This window comes from Pistacia vera, unplaced genomic scaffold (assembly GCF_008641045.1).
Source record: "Pistacia vera cultivar Batoury unplaced genomic scaffold, PisVer_v2 Contig446, whole genome shotgun sequence".
NCBI classification, from domain to species: Eukaryota; Viridiplantae; Streptophyta; class Magnoliopsida; order Sapindales; family Anacardiaceae; genus Pistacia; species Pistacia vera.
The window spans coordinates 522,636-543,807 of NW_022196275.1; the positions used below are offsets into that span (position 1 = coordinate 522,636).

General features: G+C 35.4%; 3 protein-coding genes and 1 pseudogene across 4 annotated transcripts; 2 read left to right on the plus strand and 2 right to left on the minus strand.

The window, feature by feature from the left end:
• Nucleotides 1–237: 237 nt before the first annotated feature.
• LOC116144506 (probable GTP diphosphokinase CRSH, chloroplastic) lies at nucleotides 238–12,098 on the minus strand. Of its 2 annotated transcripts, XR_004130268.1 has the most exons (5): nucleotides 11,662–12,098; nucleotides 10,509–11,447; nucleotides 9,935–10,219; nucleotides 9,511–9,709; nucleotides 238–312 (listed from the first exon to the last, which is right to left on the minus strand). XR_004130268.1 is itself a non-coding variant. In XM_031429949.1 (4 exons), exons 1-4 carry the CDS (start codon nucleotides 12,034–12,036, stop codon nucleotides 9,575–9,577), a joined length of 1,734 nt encoding a protein of 577 aa, XP_031285809.1. In that variant the 5' UTR covers nucleotides 12,037–12,098; the 3' UTR covers nucleotides 9,399–9,574. The 2 variants fall into 2 exon arrangements, 1 of the variants encoding a protein (XP_031285809.1); XM_031429949.1 differs by lacking the exon at nucleotides 238–312 and having other exon boundaries at nucleotides 9,399–9,709.
• On the minus strand, nucleotides 274–2,838 carry LOC116144523 (annotated as a pseudogene).
• Nucleotides 12,099–13,156: 1,058 nt separating the features above from the next.
• On the plus strand, nucleotides 13,157–14,681 carry LOC116144509. The gene is made up of 2 exons (XM_031429952.1): nucleotides 13,157–13,245; nucleotides 14,016–14,681. Exon 2 carries the CDS (start codon nucleotides 14,123–14,125, stop codon nucleotides 14,429–14,431), a length of 309 nt encoding a protein of 102 aa, XP_031285812.1. The 5' UTR covers nucleotides 13,157–13,245; nucleotides 14,016–14,122; the 3' UTR covers nucleotides 14,432–14,681.
• Nucleotides 14,682–17,201: 2,520 nt separating this feature from the next.
• Nucleotides 17,202–20,740, plus strand: LOC116144496 (50S ribosomal protein L3-2, mitochondrial). Its single transcript, XM_031429937.1, has 5 exons — nucleotides 17,202–17,621; nucleotides 18,009–18,218; nucleotides 19,389–19,493; nucleotides 20,018–20,131; nucleotides 20,268–20,740. Exons 1-5 carry the CDS (start codon nucleotides 17,274–17,276, stop codon nucleotides 20,439–20,441), a joined length of 951 nt encoding a protein of 316 aa, XP_031285797.1. The 5' UTR covers nucleotides 17,202–17,273; the 3' UTR covers nucleotides 20,442–20,740.
• The last annotated feature ends 432 nt before the right edge of the window (nucleotides 20,741–21,172 follow it).

Sequence of the window (21,172 nt, forward strand, 5' to 3'; positions counted from 1 at the left end):
TTGATCTTCTTATAGCAGCTCTCACCACTAGACTATAGCATTTCATATAAAATTTTTTTTCTTTAAGTTAAATATTCAAATTTTTGGTTATTAAAGGAAAAGCTTTGATGTTGATGGCTGAAATCTCATATGAACTCCTAACCACAGATATGAAGGCACAAATGGAATAATTTATTATAAAAAGTAATTGTGTATCCATTTCTTTGTGTTGATACACGGCTCAGCATTTTATAATGGAGGATATACTAAAACTGATCCTTAAACAGAGTATAGCACACGGTAATTTCACTATGCACACAGAAAATAAATTATGTACATGGTGAATATGCTAGTCTAACTAGCAAGCCTATTACCAAGTTCTTTGCTATATACCTGAATCAAGCCACTGTTATATTCCATTTGAAGCTTCTCATTTAAAATGGTCTTGTATTGATCATCCTTGTCCTCTAAATTTCGCATAAATTCAACCTGACTATACATTGAGAAACACAAAGTGAACATAAAATCGATAATAGCTATATGAAAGTTTCAACTGAACTTCTGATAAGGCTGAGCAAATTTAAATGGCATTCAAAAACAAATAAATGATCAGAATAACAAAACTAATTTGAGATCAGAAATAGAAATCAGGATATGACTAAGATTTCAGACATCATGGTCACTTACATCACTACAACCATCAGTCATTACCTGTTTTTGAAACAAATCAAATTCATCAGAGCTCAGAGAACCATCACTATTTGAATCAAGAAGCTGCATCATTTCTCGTGCATCTTCTCCTGGAGCACCAAGCTCTTCCATCACTTCCATAAGTTCCTCGATGCTGATTCTACCATCACCATTCTTGTCGAGAAGGCGGAAAACTCGATCTCTCTGGTCAATCTCAGTACCAATATGATTTGAGGATGGAAGATCTTTAAGACGCAGTGTGCAAGTTCAGCTGCAGCCAGCATTATGGCCTTGAGCCGCTTGCCTGATCACCAATTAAAACTTGTCAAAGATCTATATATATGGAGCATTTATGCCCATCTAATCAGTCAAACCCAACCCCCCTCCAAGTACCAAAACTAGCTTCTATACAATCTATCATCTCATAATGCAATTGTAATGATATCAAAGTAATAGAAATTGAAGAGAGCATCCATATTTAGACTATGGATATGTTGAGACTTAATTACAATTTTACTTGAAGACAACTTCTATATAATCATGGCCAAAGTAGAGACCGAACACAATCAGATAACAGATTGCTGACTGACCTCTTCTGGATCAGTAAGACCACCCTTGTACAAAGAATGGGACGCTGTTCCATTTGCTGCCAACATGTCCATCTCAGTAGTCCTAATCTGATTTCCATTGGTGGTCTAGTCTTACCATTGTCACTCACATCAACTGCCATATGTAAGCTCCTATAACCATTTGCTTTGCCGAGCAATATAGTCCTTTGTTCTGTGAGGCATTTCTTTCCACAGAGATCGGATAATTTCACGTGTTCTGTAGCATGCTCTCTCGCCTACTTCAGACAAATTTCCTACATCTGACTTTGGCTTCAATATGACTCGCAAACCCAAAACAATCACTGCCTCTGGCTTCCTGCCATCTTTAATAGCTTCTTCATTGTACTGTAACGACTTTTGTAACGACCTAGGACTGAGACTTCATCCACCATCTTACCAAGGGAGGATCACTTTTTAGAGACTGAAGCAACCGTTCCTTGTATATATCATTAAAGGCTACTTCCGTCTCATGACTTCTCAACCATGTATCTACATAAAGATAGAATGAGGAAACAGATGTCGGAACGAAAGATCCTCCAATTCAAAAGATAAGTAATTGGAAGCCACAGCATGAGCCAATGGGGCATGAATTTTCAAAACTTCAAGAGAAACCATTAGCTGTTGATACCTAGGCAAGTAGTCCAAATGTCTCATCATATCTAGTTTAAACAAGTCTAGAATCAAGGCCCTTATGTCATAGTAAGTCAAGCAATACTTTCTCAAAGCAGCAGCAGTATCATCATCCAAAACTTGTAACTTCAAATTAATATTATTCTAAAACGCAAACTTTCATGCAACAAATGAGCAGTACCAACACCAATCTGATCCCTCACTTGTTGTGTAGAAACCCACCTGCCTCAACAACTTGCCTCAATATCCCAGTTGAAATCACTTCAGCATCCATCTGCACCAACAACATACAATTTTTAACATCACTAACAAAGTTATAAACTTCTAATAAAAAATCCCAACAAAGTTTCATATTATGATAAAAGTACCAGCAAGTTCTAAAAAAATTGATGAAATTACCAACAAAGTTTTCAACTTTTGATGAAATTACCACGAGTTTTCAACTTGTATAAAAAGATCTCAAAAAAGCCACGGAAAGGGTACCTGAAGATCGGCAAGGAGAAGAGCAACTGACAAGCTTTGGTGAGCGGAGAGCGAGAATAGGAGAAAGAGGCAAGCCTTGAAGTATAGGAATTGAGAGCTTAAGAGCCTTGAAGAGTAACGGGAAGAACTTGTTGACAACACGTTCATCCTTTCCGTTAGTTCATTGAAAGCTCCTACTAGCTCCACACCATCTTCTCCCCGGCCGTCGACGGAGACGAGAGGGTGAAGATGACAATGACGATGCTTAGCTCTAATGCCATGAAGTTTGAGTGAAGTTAGTCGAATCCGACGAATCCGTCTGTGAAATTTGGGGAAATTGAGTTTTGAAAAAATGATAGTGGGGATGAGTGTGAGTGGAGGACCTCCATTGCTCACAAATGGACCTCCGTTTACCCTTAAGCTGAACCCGGCAGAGCCAGATGTTCCTTGATTTAAAGCCACAAGTCATTTGTGTAGTCCCGGGTGCGTTTAAAAGATCTTTAAAAGAGTTAATCACATTAATCCCCTCAAGCAATGATATAATTAGAAAACCCTTCTGAGGTTTTCGAAATAACATAAACCCCTTATATTAATGAACTATCAACAAAAAATTTATAGAGTTATGAGTTTGTAAATATTACCAAATTATCCTCCAACCGTTGATTTTAATATCTAAAACAAATTATCCTCCAACGTTGATTTAATATCTAAAAGTTCAAATATGGAGATTTATATTATTTCTGAAACTTAGGGAGAGTCTTTTTTATGTCAACTGGGGGAATTAACGATACTAACTCTTTAAAATAAAAAGATATTTCTAAAACCTCATAGAGAGTCTTTTTTTATGTCACACCGCAGCGGGATTAATGCTATAACTCTTATTAAAATAAAAAGAGAATTATATTAAATGACACTATTTTATGGTTAAATTTGAAAAGTACAATTTTTTTTTAAAGTTTTTACAACATAGCCAATAGTAATACACTACTAAAAGAAAATACCCTTATTCACAAACTCTTAAACTTTTAAACAATCATTTTTCATCCTTTAAAACTCACCTAACTCACCCTCCATTACCACAATTCCTACCAAATCGGAGGATATTTATGTGAGGGTGGTTAATATTGGTTATTTGAGTTAATTTTTAGATGGAGATGTTGAAAATTGAAGGATTTTGATGTTTGTTACGAAATCTAGGACTTTTATCAAAAGGCATCATGGTATCCGACACTTTTTATAGCCTCTGATCGAAGAGGATGAAAAGTGTTAAATACCGTTCAATAGGGGCATTGGTTGTCCAGTAGGAGTATAGGGGGAGCATATGTAATTTTATAGAGGATATTTGATATTGTCCAATAGGAGTGTATTAGATATCTAATAGGATTATAGGAGGGTGTTTGTAATTTTTACATGTGAATGTGCGTCGTTTGGTTTCTACAAATAAAACTTTTCCCCCCAAAGTACCAACACTAATAGTAATCACTACCAGGGTTTTACTTTCACCTGTTCAGGATTTCAAGTTCAACGACTTTCCAAATTAATGCGAGATTCTCAACTCTCAAAGCTAGGTGAGTTTATTCAATCACTTTTGCAACTACGATGTTAATTTTCTCTTCAGAAATTTACTTCATAGTCGGGGAGATACGCTAACTTAACTTTATTAAACCCTAATATTTCAAGATTTTTCGTGTCCGATTTCTGTCAATACATCTCAACCAACTCAAATGAACAATCTTTTACCGTTATACCTTATTAATTCATGGGTTGTCTTCTGAATCTGCTCTAAAGCAAAAATGTTCAATTGATGCCCAGAAAAGCCAGACTTAGTGGTAAACTTTTTCAAGAGCAGGGTTCTCAGAAACCCAAATCTCAGAACTCATCAGAAAACTCCCAATACTGCTTTTGTGCAAACCTGAGAAACCCTTTTGCCAAAACTTGAGTTTTTTCACTCCAAAGGCATTTCAAGTCGTGATCGCGCAAAAATTTTAAGTTGGGAACCTGCTATCTTACGAAGGAGCTTAAAAAACCCTATATCTTCCTTTCATTACCTTACTAACTTGCTTCAATCTAGTGAAAAGGTATTACTGCTATTAAACACTCTCCAAGCATCCTTTATCGTGATCTTCAAAAATGTATTGCACCTAAAGTCAGTTATTTGCGAGATAATGGTGTGCCTGAATCGAATATTGTTAGGTTACTTAGTAATTGGCCTTACATATTTATGTATTATAGTCGGTTTGTAGAGACTGTGGACTTGGTAAAGAAAATGGGTATAATCCTATAAGGTCACAATTGTTATTGCTATTGTTACAGTGTTGGTAATTCCCAAATCTGAGTGGATAAGAAGATTGATGTTTACAAGAGGTGGTTTGTCTGAGAAGAGATTCTTACAACATTTCGAAAGTATCTGGTGTATGGTTACATCTGTGGATAAGATTATGGGAGTGAGGACCATTTTGTAAACAAATGGGTTGGGAGCCTCTGTCATTGTGAAGCAGTATAATCTTCTTACACTTAGCTTGGAGAAGGAATAATCCTCGTGCTTCCGTTCTTCAATATCTGTCACACAGGTTTGCTTAAGAATAATCCTTATAAGGCGATTGCTTCGTTTCGACTTCCCGAAGAAACTTTCTTGCAGAGGTTTGTGATCGTTATGACGAAGCACCCCGGTTAATGAAGCTGTACAGAGAAGCTGGATCTTTCAAAGATGGCTCAGTAAAGGAAAGCAGATTTGTAATATGTTGATATCAGAATGATACGGTGTTACTTGATCTAGTTAAATTCTTTGTATTCAGAATCAGATTGGCTTTACTTTTAGTCAGAAAGAGCATCTAGTCCAGATTAGTTATGGGTTATTTGCAATTTTTGTTTTCTTCTTGTGACATGTTGTCTCTTGACTAAAGCACAGGCTCTGCAATGTGATGTATAATCATGTATCATACTGTGATCTCTGGCTTTGTTTAGTCTTGTTACAACTCTGCAACTAGTTACCTTTGGTTGATATTAATTTCCTTGATCTCTGTGATGTTTTTGGAAGGCATGCTGATTGATCTTCATTCTATAGTGAAATTTTCTTCTCTCCCATTAGAAAAACATTTGAAAAGGAAGCTTAATGAGTTAATGACTTCAGTGAAACTTAGAAATTATTGTCTTATTAGTTCGTATGTCAACCTGAAGATAGAAGTTGTCACTTGAATACTGCAATCATCTCGAAGACACAAGATTACCTAAAGTCAATTATTTGCAAGATAATAATGTGCCTGAATCTAATATTGTATTGTTACTTGGTAAATGGTTTCTCATCTGTACTTATCAGTGTAGTCATTTTGAAGAGATTGTGGACTTGGTAAAGGAAACAGGCATCAATCCTATAAGATCACAGTTTGTTTTTGCTATTGCTATAATGTTGTTACTTCCCAAATCTGAGTGGGATAAGAAGATTGATGTGTACAAGAGGTGGGGTTGGTCTGAGGAAGAGATTATTCTAACATTTCGAAAGAATCCTTGATGTATGGTTACATTTGTGGATAAGATTACGGGAGTGATGAACAATTTCTTTTGAGTCCAGGATGTTGTACAACTATCCAACAATGAATAATACTACACCAACAACTCTCTCTCACAAACTTTATCTCACAAACCTGACGTGACAGTTCGCAATTGGTTAGTTCACAACGGGTCCCATGTGAGTCTCACTAATTAATTACAAACTGATCAATTACGAACTGTCACGTTAGGGTTATAAGAGAGGGTTGTTGGTATAGTTTTACTCATCCAACAATTGAGTGTTGATTGCTCTTCAGCCGTGTTTTCCAAGTTCAACAATCCCTCTTTCTAGTATGCAGTTAAGCAATCTTCTACACCTCCACCCATTTAATCATGATAACATATATGTTAAATATGTGTTTTTAATTATTAGAAATAATTGATGTTCTTAATTTGGAGGCAAGACCTAACTTCTGGTTGGTTAGGCTCGAATCACTGTTTAAGTGAATGGATTTGATGAAATAATTAATAAAATCATTATCATTGTTTTATATATAACTGTATGAAGATAAGAACATTAATTTAATTGAGCAAATTCATCTTCAACTAGGATTTTCAACTGAGTTGTCGTAGAAAGAATGAAACAGTTTTGTGATTCGGAGAGCGAGATCAGAAAGAGGCAAGCCTTGAAGTATAGGAATTAGAGCTTAAGACCTTGAAGGTAAACGGAACTTGTTGACAACACGTTCATCCTTTCCGTTAGTTCATTGAAAGCTCCTACTAGCTCCACCACATCTTCTCCCCGGCCGTCGACGGAGCAGAGAGGTGAAGATGACATGACGATGCTTCAGCTCTATGCCTGAAGTTTGAGTGAGTTAGTCGAATCCGACGAATCCGTCTGTGAAATTTGGGGAAATTGAGTTTTGAAAAAATGATAGTGGGGATGAGTGTGGAGTGGAGACCTCCATTGCTCACAAATGGACCTCCGTTTACCCTTAAGCTGAACCCGCAGAGCCAGATGTTCCTTGATTTAAAGCCACAAGTCATTTGTGTAGTCCCCGGGTGCGTTTAAAAGATCTTTAAAAGAGTTAATCACATTAATCCCCTCAAGCATGATATAATTAGAAAACCCTTCTGAGGTTTTCGAAATAACATAAATCCCCTTATTATTATGAACTATCAACAAAAAATTTATAGTTTGAGTTTGTAAATATTACCAAATTATCCTCCAACCGTTGATTTTAATATCTAAAACAAATTATCCTCCAACCGTTGATTTTAATATCTAAAAGTTAACAATATGGAGATTTATATTATTTCTGAAACCTTAGGAGAGTCTTTTTTTATGTCATACCATGGGGGAATTAACGATACTAACTCTTATTAAAATAAAAAGATATTTCTAAAACCTCATAGAGAGTCTTTTTTTTTGTCACCACCGCAGCGGGATTAATGCTATTAACTCTTATTAAAATAAAAGAGAAATTATTTAAATGACACTATTTTATGGTTAAATTTGAAAAGTACAATTTTTTTTTTAAAGTTTTTCACAACATAGCCAATGACGTAATACACTACTAAAAGAAAATACCCTTTTCACAAACTCTTAAACTTTTAAACAAAACTCATTTTTCATCCTTTAAAACTCACCTCCACCCCCTCCATTACCACAATTCCTACCAAATCGGAGGATATTTATGTATGGGTGGTTAATATTGTTATTTGAGTTAATTTTTAGATGGAGATGTTGAAATTGAAGGATTTTGATGTTTGTTACGAAATCTAGGACTTTTATCAAAAGGCATCATGGTATCCGACACTTTTTATAGCCTCTGATCGAAGGATGAAAAGTGTTAAATACCGTTCAATAGGGGCATTGGTTGTCCAGTGGAGTATAGGGGAGCATTAATTTTTATAGAGGATATTTGATATTGTCCAATAGGAGTGTATTAGATATCTAATAGATTAGAGGAGGTGTTTGTAATTTTTACATGTGAATGTGCGTCGTTTGGTTTCTACAAATAAACTTTTCCCCCCAAAGTATCCAACACAAATAGTAATCACTACCAGGGTTTTACTTTCACCTGTTCAGGATTTCAAGTTCAACGCCTTTCCAAATTAATGCGAGATTTCTCAACTCTCAAAGCATAGGTGAGTTTATCAATCACTTTTGCAACTACGATGTTTATTTTCTCTTCAGAAATTTACTTCATAGTCTGGGAGATACGCTAACTTAACTTTATTAACCCTAATAATTTTCAAGATTTTTCGTGTCCGATTTCTGTCAAATACATCTCAACCAACTCAAGACAATCTTTTACCGTCTCATACCTTATTAATTCATGTGGGTTGTCTTCTGAATCTGCTCTAAAGGCATCCAAAAATGTTCAATTTGATGCTCCAAAAAGCCAGACTTAGTGGTAAACTTTTTCAAGAGCAGTGGCTTCTCAGAAACCCAATCTCAGAACTCATCAGAAAACTCCCAATACTGCTTTTGTGCAAACCTGAGAAAACCCTTTTGCCAAAACTTGAGTTTTTTCACTCCAAAGGCATTATCAGTCGTGATCGCGCAAAAATTTTAAGTTGGGAACCCTATCTTACGAAGAGCTTAAAAACCATATATCCCTTCCTTTCATTACCTTACTAACTTGCTTCAATCTATGAAAAGGCTATTACTGCTATTAAACACTCTCCAAGCACCTTTATCGTGATCTTCAAAATGTATGCACCTAAAGTCAGTTATTTGCGAGATAATGGTGTGCCTGAATCGAATATGTTAGTTACTTAGTAATTGGCCTTACATATTTATGTATTATAGTCGGTTTGTAAGACTGTGGACTTGGTAAAGAAAATGGGTATAAATCCTATAAGGTCACAATTTGTTATTGCTATTGTTACAGTGTTGGTAATTCCCAAATCTGAGTGGGATAAGAAGATTGATGTTTACAAGAGGTGGGTGTTGTCTGAGGAAGAGATTCTTACAACATTTCGAAAGTATCCTTGGTGTATGGTTACATCTGTGGATAGATTATGGGAGTGAGGGACCATTTTGTAAACAAAATGGGTTGGAGCCTTCTGTCTTGTAAGCAGTATAATCTTCTTACACTTAGCTTGGAGAAGAGAATAATTCCTCGTGCTTCCGTTCTTCAATATCTGTCATCCACGGTTTGCTTAAGAATAATCCTTATAAGGAGTTGCTTCGTTTCGACTTCCCGAAGAAACTTTCTTGCAGAGGTTTGTGAATCGTTATGACGAAGCACCCCGTTTAATGAAGCTGTACAGAGAAGCTGGATCTTTCAAAGATGGCTCAGTGAAAGGAAAGCAGAATTTGTAATATGTTGATATCAAGTATCATTTATGTTTAAGCCAGTTAGCCTTTTCAAATATTGATCTTCTTATAGCAGCTCTCACCACAGACTATAGCATTTCATATAAAAATTTTTTTTCTTTAAGTTAAATATTCAAATTTTTTGGTTATTAAGAGGTAACAGCTTTGATGGCTGAAATCTCATATGAACTCCATAACCACAGATATGAAGGCACAAATGGAATAATTTATTATAAAAAGTAATTGTGTCTCCATTTCTTTGTGTTGATACACGGCTCAGCATTTATATAATGGGAGGATACACTAAAACTGATCCTTAAACAGTGTATAGCACACGGTAATTTCACTATGCACACAGAAAATAAATTATGTACATGGTGAATATGCTAGTCTAACTAGCAAGCCTATTACCAAGTTCTTTGCTATATACCTGAATCAAGCCACTGTTATATTCCATTTGAAGCTTCTCATTTAAAATGGTCTTGTATTGATCATCCTTGTCCTCTAAATTTCGCATAAATTCAACCTGCATATACATTGAGAAACACAAAGTGAACATAAAATCGATAATAGCTATATGAAAGTTTCAACTGAACTTCTGATAAGGCTGAGCAAATTTAAATGAGCATTCAAAAACAAATAAATTGATCGAATAAAAAATGCTAATTTGAGATCAGAAATAGAAATCCAGGATATGACTAAGATTTCAGACATCATGGTCACTTACATCACTACAACCATCAGTCATTACCTGTTTTTGAAACAAATCAAATTCATCAGAGCTCAGAGAACCATCACTATTTGAATCAAGAAGCTGCATCATTTCTCGTGCATCTTCTCCTGGAGCACCAAGCTCTTCCATCACTTCCATAAGTTCCTCGATGCTGATTCTACCATCACCATTCTTGTCGAGAAGGCGGAAAACTCGATCTCTCTGGTCAATCTCAGTACCAATTTGATTTGAGGATGGAAGATCTTTAAGACGCAGTGCTGCAAGTTCAGCTGCAGCCAGCATTATGGCCTTGAGCCGCTTTGCCTGATCACCAATTTAAAACTTGTCAAAGATCTATATATATGGAGCATTTATGCCCATCTAATCAGTCAAACCCAACCCCCCTCCAAGTACCAAAACTAGCTTTTATACAATCTATCATCTCATAATGCAATTGTAATGATATCAAAGTAATAGAAATTAAAGAGAGCATACATATTTAGGCTATGGATATGTTGAGACTTAATTACAATTTTTACTTGAAGACAACTTCTATATAATCATGGCCAAAGTAGAGACCGAACCACAATCAGATAACAGATTGCTGACTGACCTCTTCTGGATCAGTAAGACCACCTTTGTACAAAGAATGGGACGCTGTTCCATTTGCTGCCAACATGTCCATCTCAGTAGTCCTAATCTGTATTTCCATTGGTGGTCTAGTCTTACCATTGTCACTCACATCAACTGCCATATGTAAGCTCCTATAACCATTTGCTTTTGGCCGAGCAATATAGTCCTTTGTTCTGTGAGGCATTTCTTTCCACAGAGATCGGATAATTTCACGTGTTCTGTAGCATGCTCTCTCGCCTACTTCAGACAAATTTCCTACATCTGACTTTGGCTTCAATATGACTCGCAAACCCAAAACATCATTCACTGCCTCTGGCTTCCTGCCATCTTTTAATAGCTTCTTCATTGTACTGTAACGACTTTTGTAACGACCTAGGACTGAGACTTCATCCACCATCTTACAAAGGGCAGGATCACTTTTTAAAGACTGAAGCAACCGTTCCTTGTATATATCAATTAAAGGCTTACTTCCCGTCTCATGACTTCTCAACCATGTATCTACATAAAGATAAGAATGAGGAAACAGATGTCGGAACGAAAGATCCTCCAATTCAAAAGATAAGTAATTGGAAGCCACAGCATGAGCCAATGGGGCATGAATTTTCAAAACTTCAAGAGAAACCATTAGCTGTTGATACCTAGGCAAGTAGTCCAAATGTCTCATCATATCTAGTTTAATAGCCAAGTCTAGAATCAAGGCCCTTATGTCATAGTAAGTCAAGCAATACTTTCTCAAAGCAGCAGCAGTATCATCATCCAAAACTTGTAACTTTAAATTAATATTATTCTTAAAACGCAAACTTTCATGCAACAAATGAGCAGTACCAACACCAATCTGATCCCTCACTTGTTGTGTAGAAACCACACCTGCCTCAACAGCTTGCCTCAATATCCCAGTTGAAATCACTTCAGCATCCATCTGCACCAACAACATACAATTTTTAACATCACTAACAAAGTTATAAACTTCTAATAAAAAATTCCCAACAAAGTTTCATATTATGATAAAAGTACCAGCAAAGTTCTAAAAAAATTGATGAAATTACCAACAAAGTTTTCAACTTTTGATGAAATTACCCACCAAGTTTTCAACTTTTATAAAAAAGATCTCAAAAAAGCCACGGAAAGGGTACCTGAAGATCGGCAAGGAGAAGAGCAACAGACAAGGCTTTGGTGAGCGGAGAGCGAGAATCAGGAGACAGAGGCAAGCCTTGAAGTATAGGAATTGAGAGCTTAAGAGCCTTGAAGAGTAAACGGGAAGAACTTGTTGACAACACGTTCATCCTTTCCGTTAGTTCATTGAAAGCTCCTACTAGCTCCACCACCATCTTCTCCCCGGCCGTCGACGGAGACAGAGAGGGTGAAGATGACAATGACGATGCTTCAGCTCTAATGCCGTGAAGTTTGAGTGAAGTTAGTCGAATCCGACGAATCCGTCTGTGAAATTTGGGGAAATTGAGTTTTGAAAAATTGATAGTGGGGATAGAGTGTGAGTGGAGGACCTCCATTGCTCACAAATGGACCTCCGTTTACCCTTAAGCTGAACCCGGCAGAGCCAGATGTTCCTTGATTTAAAGCCACAAAGTCATTTGTGTAGTCCCCGGGTGCGTTTAAAAGATCTTTAAAAGAGTTAATTACATTAATGCCCTCAAGCAATGATATAATTACAAAACCTTCTGGGGTTTTCGAAATAACATAAATCCCCTTATTATTAATGAACTATCAACAAAAAATTTATAGAGTTATGAGTTTGTAAATATTACCAAATTATCCTCCAACCGTTGATTTTAATATCTAAAACAAATTATCCTCCAACCGTTGATTTTAATATCTAAAAGTTAACAATATGGAGATTTATATTATTTCTGAAACCTTAGGGAGAGTCTTTTTTTATGTCATACCATGGGGGAATTAACGATACTAACTCTTATTAAAATAAAAAGATATTTCTAAAACCTCATAGAGAGTCTTTTTTTATGTCACACCGCAGCGGGATTAATGCTATTAACTCTTATTAAAATAAAAAGAGAAATTATATTAAATGACACTATTTTATGGTTAAATTTGAAAAGTACAATTTTTTTTTTAAAGTTTTTCACAACATAGCCAATGACGTAATACACTACTAAAAGAAAATACCCTTATTCACAAACTCTTAAACTTTTAAACAAAACTCATTTTTCATCCTTTAAAACTCACCTAACTCACCCTCCATTACCACAATTCCTACCAAATCGGAGGATATTTATGTAGATGGGTGGTTAATATTGGTTATTTGAGTTAATTTTTAGATGGAGATGTTGAAAATTGAAGGATTTTGATGTTTGTTACGAAATCTAGGACTTTTATCAAAAGGCATCATGGTATCCGACACTTTTTATAGCCTCTGATCGAAGAGGATGAAAAGTGTTAAATACCGTTCAATAGGGGGCATTGGTTGTCCAGTAGGAGTATAGGGGGAGCATATGTAATTTTTATAGAGGATATTTTGATATTGTCCAATAGGAGTGTATTAGATATCTAATAGGATTATAGGAGGGTGTTTGTAATTTTTACATGTGAATGTGCGTCGTTTGGTTTCTACAAATAAAACTTTTCCCCCCAAAGTATCCAACACTAATAGTAATCACTACCAGGGTTTTACTTTCACCTGTTCAGGATTTCAAGTTCAACGACTTTCCAAATTAATGCGAGATTTCTCAACTCTCAAAGCATAGGTGAGTTTATTCAATCACTTTTGCAACTATGATGTTTAATTTTCTCTTCAGAAATTTACTTCATAGTCGTGGGAGATACGCTAACTTAACTTTATTAAACCCTAATAAATTTCAAGATTTTTCGTGTCCGATTTCTGTGAAATACATCTCAACCAACTTAAATGAACAATCTTTTACCGTCTCATACCTTATTAATTCATGTGGGTTGTCTTCTGAATCTGCTCTAAAGGCATCCAAAAATGTTCAATTTGATGCTCCAGAGAAGCCAGACTTAGTGGTAAACTTTTTCAAGAGCAGTGGCTTCTCAGAAACCCAAATCTCAGAACTCATCAGAAAACTCCCAATACTGCTTTTGTGCAAACCTGAGAAAACCCTTTTGCCAAAACTTGAGTTTTTTCACTCCAAAGGCATTTCAAGTCGTGATCGCGCAAAAATTTTAAGTCGGGAACCTACTATCTTACGAAGGAGCTTAAAAAACCATATAATCCCTTCCTTTCATTACCTTACTAACTTGCTTCAATCTAGTGAAAAGGCTATTACTGCTATTAAACACTCTCCAAGCATTCTTTATCGTGATCTTCAAAAATGTATTGCACCTAAAGTTAGTTATTTGCGAGATAATGGTGTGCCTGAATCGAATATTGTTAGGTTACTTAGTAATTGGCCTTACATATTTATGTATTATAGTCGGTTTGTAGAGACTGTGGACTTGGTAAAGAAAATGGGTATAAATCCTATAAGGTCACAATTTGTTATTGCTATTGTTACAGTGTTGGTAATTCCCAAATCTGAGTGGGATAAGAAGATTGATGTTTACAAGAGGTGGGGTTTGTCTGAGGAAGAGATTCTTACAACATTTCGAAAGTATCCTTGGTGTATGGTTACATCTGTGGATAAGATTATGGGAGTGATGGACCATTTTGTAAACAAAATGGGTTGGGAGCCTTCTGTCATTATGAAGCAGTATAATCTTCTTACACTTAGCTTGGAGAAGAGAATAATTCCTCGTGCTTCAGTTCTTCAATATCTGTCATCCACAGGTTTGCTTAAGAATAATCCTTATAAGGAGGTTGCTTCGTTTCGACTTCCCGAAGAAACTTTCTTGCAGAGGTTTGTGAATTGTTATGACGAAGCACCCTGGTTAATGAAGCTGTACAGAGAAGCTGGATCTTTCAAAGATGGCTAAGTGAAAGGAAAGCAGAATTTGTAATATGTTGATATCAGAATGATACGGTGTTACTTGATCTAGTTAAATTCTTTGTATTCAGAATCAGATTGGCTTTACTTTTAGTCAGAAAGAGCATCTAGTCGAGATTAGTTATGGGTTATTTGCAATTTTTGTTTTCTTCTTGTGACATGTTGTCTCTTGACTAAAGCACAGGCTCTGCAATGTGATGTATAATCATTTATCATACTGTGATCTCTAGCTTTGTTTAGTCTTGTTACAACTCTGCAACTAGTTACCTTTGGTTGATATTAATTTCCTTGATCTCTGTGATGTTTTTGGAAGGCATGCTGATTGATCTTCATTCTATAGTGAAACTTTCTTCTCTCCCATTAGAAAAACATTTGAAAAGGAAGCTTAATGAGTTAATGACTTCGGTGAAACTTAGAAATTATTGTCTTATTAGTTCGTATGTCAACCTGAAGATAGAAGTTGTCACTTGAATACTGCAGTCATCTCGAAGACACAAGATTGCCTAAAGTCAATTATTTGCACGATAATAATGTGCCTGAATCTAATATTGTATTGTTACTTGGTAAATGGTTTCTCATCTGTACTTATCAGTGTAGTCATTTTGAAGAGATTGTGGACTTGGTAAAGGAAACAGGCATCAATCCTATAAGATCACAGTTTGTTTTTGCTATTGCTATAATGTTGTTACCTCCCAAATCTGAGTGGGATAAGAAGATTGATGTGTACAAGAGGTGGGGTTGGTCTGAGGAAGAGATTCTTATAACATTTCGAAAGAATCCTTGGTGTATGGTTACATTGGTGGATAAGATTACGGGAGTGAGTGATGGACCATTTTGTTTACTAAAGGGCCTTCTGTCATTGTCAAGCAGTCAATTCTTCTTTCACTTAGCTTGGAGAAGAAAATAATTCCTCGTGCTTCAGTTCTTCAATTTCAGTCATCCAAAGGTTTGCTTAAGATATTCCTTATAATCTGGTTGCATCATTTCACCCAGTTCTGCTTTTTCCGTCCCTATCAAAATTGTTGGTGGATCCTAACATTCAGAAATGTTTGGGTGATTTTGTCAGTGTAAGATCATGCTTTCATCGGGGCCAAACGACTTACACATACCCAAGGTTTACTGTAATGACAAAGTGATACCAAAAGGTTTTGAAACGACAAGTAGGTACCAAAAGGTTTTGAAACGACAAATAGGTACCTTTCGTCATGTGCTGTTAGTGATTTCCATTTGGTAATGGTGAAAAGACTAGAATGCGCTTGAAAGTTTGATATTTTAGGGTGTGTTTGGTAAACGGCCAGATCGATGCGTTACGACACAGATCCGACGAGTTTGTGTCGTAACGCAATTTTCCGGCCAGATTCTAGTGGTGGTGGCCGGATTCTGGCACTGTGGGTGGTCGAGGTGTTTTTGTCATTTTACAAAATTTTTATATATTGGGGTGTTTAGTTACATTAGTAAACCTATGGGGTTTTTTAGAAAATTTTAAATTTATAAAAAACTAAAATATTAAACTTTCAAGGGCATTCTAGTCTTTTTACTATTACCAAACGAAAATCAATTAACAGCACATGACGGAAGGTACCTATTTGTTGTTTCAAAACCTTTTACTCTTTTAGGTATCTATTTGTCGTTACGGCAAACCTTGGGTATGTGTAAGTCGTTCGGCCGATTTCTAAGTCATATAACACTTGAACAATTTTTTTGAGTCCAAGATGTTGTATGACTATCAAATAATGAATAATACTACACTAATAACTCTCTTTTATAAACTTTCTCTCACAACCCTGATGTGACAGTTCACAATTAGTCAGTTCACAACGGGTCTCACATGGGTCCAATTAGTTAATTACAAACTATCATGTCAGGGTTATAAGAGAGGGTTGTTGGTATAGTATTACTCATCCAACAATTGAGTATTGACTGCTCTTCAGCCGTGTTTTCCAAGTTCAACAATCCCTTTTTCCGATATGCAGTTAAGGAATGTTCTGCACCTCCATCCATTTAATCATGATAACATATATGTTAAATATATGTTTTTAATTATTAGAAATAATTGATGTTCTTAATTTGGAAGCAAGACCTAACGTCTGGTTGGTTAGGCTCGAATCACTGTTTAAGTGAATGGATTTGATGAAATAATTAATAAAATCATTATCATTGTTTTATATATAACTGTATGAAGGTAAGAACATTAATTTACTTTAGAAAATTCATCTTCAACTAGGATTTTCAACTGAGTTGTCGTAGAAAGAATGAAACAGTTTATCAAAGAATTATTGATTGAATAAATAAATTAAAAATATTATAATTTAGTTTAATAAGGTGCTAACATTAATATTTACTACTTTAAATTAATTGAGATGCCTATGTCTATACAAGAAATTTTAGTTAGAAGAAAGAAAACCCTAATACATATTGCCCAAAACAATTGCAGCCCCTGTAACTTTCAAAAATGACACTTTGTCACCCGTAAGTCCATAACTGCAGAAAATACCAAGCACACCCCCTGCCTTAACTTTTTTTTTTTTTTGGGGGTTAAAATTAACTTGTCTAAGGTTAAATTAGTCATTTTTGTTATAAAAAATTTGAAATTAAAAATAAACTAAAAGATAGATAAATGAAAAAGTTATTAAATTCTAATTACAATCAATGAAATAATAAGTAAAAAATTTGAACCTATAACACACGTGGCAGCAATGAAGGTGATGGAGTATAATAACACAGAAGCATTTCCCACAGGCAATTAGTTCCCCTTTCGAACTCCAAAGTCCCAAACTCAAAACCCTCACACTCTAAAACCTCAGCTCCCCAAGCATTTTCAGCTTCCTTTCATGTACAATATGTCGCCCTTATCAAGAGGCCTCATTAACCGCCTCCAACATCTGCTCACTACCAATCCCAGAACCCCATCAGCCCCGTTCATCTTGGTTAGAAGTTTCAGCACAGAGTCTTTGATTGATGGGTCGGAGATCCAAGTACCACAGTCGAGAATTATGGAAGCAAAATCGGGAGTGATGACTCCCAACTCAAAACGAACTGGTGTAATTGCAGTCAAGTGTGGAATGTCAGCTCTTTGGGATAAATGGGGTGCTAGGATTCCCACTACTGTGCTTTGGGTCGATGATAATATCGTCTCTCAAGTTAAAACCGTTGAAAAAGAAGGCTTCTTTGCCTTACAGGTAAGGATCAAGTTCCTCTTTTTATCTTTTCATTTTTGTGGGTATTTTGTGCTTTCTTAGTTTACATATTATTAAAGTTTTAAATTAATGAAATTTTTGCTTTTGAGTGTATTGTCCATTCATATTCAAAATTTAATTTTTACAATTTATTTTATGAAGTGTGTACTCAGCAATTTATTGGGTGCAAATGGCCGTGTCTGAGGTTTGAGAAAATGTTGGAAATAATAGATTTTTATGTTTGGGAGATTGAAAGTTTTGTTTTTGGTGAATCTAAATGGGAATTATTTTCTGTATTGTGCTTATTTTTACTGCAAGCAGATGCAATATTCGAACTTTCATGGATATGTGTTTAAGTGTGTTGTAGTGTTGTGTTATGGTGTTAGTTAGATTGGCTGCGGGCAGAAGAAGGAGAAACATTTGACGAAACCTGAAGTGGGTCATTTTAGGGCTCAAGGTGTTGAACTCAAGAGGAAATTGAAGGAGTTTCCTGTGACAGAGGATGCACTTCTCCCTGTTGGTACATCTATTGGTGTTCGCCATTTTGTTCCTGGCCAGTATGTTGATATCACGGGAATAACAAAAGGGAAAGGTTTTCAGGTGAACTAATTCTTCTGTTTCCGTCATTTTTTATTCATGTTTGAATTGTTACCTATTGCCCTTTTTTCAAATTCTAATGCACAGATGGGTATAGATGATGCCTTACTATCTTTATTATCTCTTTCATATCTAAGAATGATTAATGCTACATCAGAAATTCACCTCAGTTACTAGAATTAGGATAAATTTGATGCAATGGGCTCGCAAGATACTCGGATTATGTGCATGAGGAATAATCTTCGTCTTTGCTTAGCCTTTTATCAGTATGGGTCAATATCATAATTAGCTATTTTTTCATTTACTTTGACAACTCTATACTATGTTATGAGTGCAATATTCATGTGTTCTGATTGAGAACTAAATAGACTGATATATAGGAATAGTAATTGATGATGAAATGATAAAAACTTGCTATCCTTACAGCTGAACATGAAATCAAGTAACAGCTAAAATTAGCAATGTGAAGTGTGATTCATTTAATATCAAGCTGTAAAGCTGTGAGACGATGTTGATCTAGCTCTGAGGTTCAAATTATAACAATTTGATGACAACAGAAATGATAATAGTAACTTCCAGACTCAGTTTTTACTAGTTCACAAAATAGTATATTAAATAAAAAAGGTTGGATTCCAATCAGCTGTTTGTATGTTTATGCATGAATATCCTAATAAGTCTTCACGACATTAGTTCATGAGTTGAATGTCTTTTCTTGGAGTCCTCCTGTTTCTTATATAAAAGAAGAGGTTTTTGTTTTAGTTATTTTGTTGGGGATAAGTTGGACTGGGTTTGATGGTAGTATTTCTGAAGGTTCTTCGCATGTTTGATTCCTGTACTAAATGAATAATACCTCAGTTGTAGGATTGAAATACTAAAATTGTGGTTTTTGTTTTTTCTACTCTGTAATAATGGTTTAATCCGAGTTTACTAGGAATTGAGAATCCGAGTATGATAAAGAAGCTATGATTTCAAGATCTTGTTGTTTATAAAGTCCTCCAATGTGAGAACTGCATAGTACACACTTGTATAATTTCCATTATTTGCATGGTTATTCTTTTATCTGATGAGCTGAGAATGTTAATGAGAGGAAAAATGCACAAGTTTTGGGTTTGTATTATTTTAAATCCTTGGGACTTCAGACTTACATGTCTTATTGTTTTTCTCTCTGTTCAGGGTGGAATGAAAAGATGGGGATTTAAAGGTATGCCGGCATCTCATGGTGCATCATTGTCACATCGTAGTATTGGTTCTACGGGTCAGAGAGATACTCCTGGCAAGGTTTGTATGACTGGTTTTCGTTGTTGAATCAGTGTCCATTACAATCATCAACATAATGGAAATTTTACTACTTCATAATATCTAGATTTTTTTTTTTTTTTATCTACTTTCTCTTTTGGCAAAGAAAATTTGTTATTATGGATTGTTTATGGCATGAGCTAGCCACTATAATTCAGGTGTAACTAGATCAGTTTAACTACTATGGGTTTCCTCTTGGACTATTCCTGAACTTGAAATTACCTAATGGGTTGTGGAGTATAAAAAAATGTATTTGATAATATTCAATTTGTTCCCGTATCTCTTCTATCGTGAGAGAGATAGAGTGGAAATTGCTTGTGTGATGGCTGGTTCATGTTACTTAAACCTATCTTTGGTTGCAATTTTTTGTTTTTATTTAGTAATTATGTTTAGTCATATCCCGTGACTACTGTTTCTCCCCACTTAATTACTGTTATACTCTTCTTTTTTTTGTCATTGTGATTTCCCTTGGCTTATAATTTGACAATGATATGGTGCGAGAATAGGTTTTTAAAGGTAAAAAGATGCCTGGACGCATGGGTGGACAGCAGCGAACATTAAAAAATGCATGGCTCTACAAAATTGATCCAGCAAGGAATTTGATGTGGGTGAAAGGCCAGGTATTAAAATTTGATGTTATGATGAGAGTTCTTAAATAAGAATCTGAATGGAAGGAAGCAAAACTGAAAGTGTACTGAATATTGCAATGTTGTTTTTGTACAGTTTTTATATCATGAAAATTTCTTTCATTTACAGGTTCCAGGTGCTCAAGGGAACTTTGTGTTTATAAAAGATTCTATTTACAGGAAACCTGATATTTCACTACTTCCATTCCCTACTTACTTAGCCCCAGAAGATGAGGACACAACGACATTAGAACCTTTGATTGCTGATCTTGGGGAAGAAGATCCGTTTATGATGGCAGATTGATAGTCGATTGGGTTAAAAATTCTTTCAGAATCTGATTTCTCGTTTTATCGGTTTAAGTACCCTGCCGTCACTTTTTTGGTAAAATACAGAGAGCTTGGTGGGTTGGTGTTCAAAGAACCAGCCGAGGCTGTCAGTTTGATTCCTATATTTTTACTGTAGGATTTTAGCTGGAAAAACATGTAATCTTTATAACGGATTTAACTTGGCTTTAGAATTTTGATAGTGATTGACCAAGCCTTTGAATTATGTTGTTGAAATAAGAATATGGGAAACCTGCAAATTGGTTGCATTTAGTTTTAGAATTGCTCGTCAAGTTAATATTTACTGTTTAAGCCTATCATACACATACATACATATGTTCCAGTTTGCAGCAGCTACTTGTGGAATTGGAAGTTTAAAATAGATCGATTATCATTTCCAACTAAACAAAATTTGCATATACAGTAACATGGCTCAAACATTTTAACAATTTCTGCTTCTTGAATTTTCCTCAAATTCTATAACAGAAACTATCAAAATACCGGGTAATGTTACTCTCCCTTTCAAAAGCTTGGATGATGATATTGTTAAATTGGCATTGTTATAAGATCGTCCTTTATCCAAAACAACGTGTAAACTAATCTAATCTCTTTAATGTGTATTGTTGGTTTTTCATGTTTGGTCTAAATATTGTCCTCTGTATGTTTAAGTTGAGGAAGTTTCAAAGCCCCTTAGCCCCCGGCTCTCAAGAT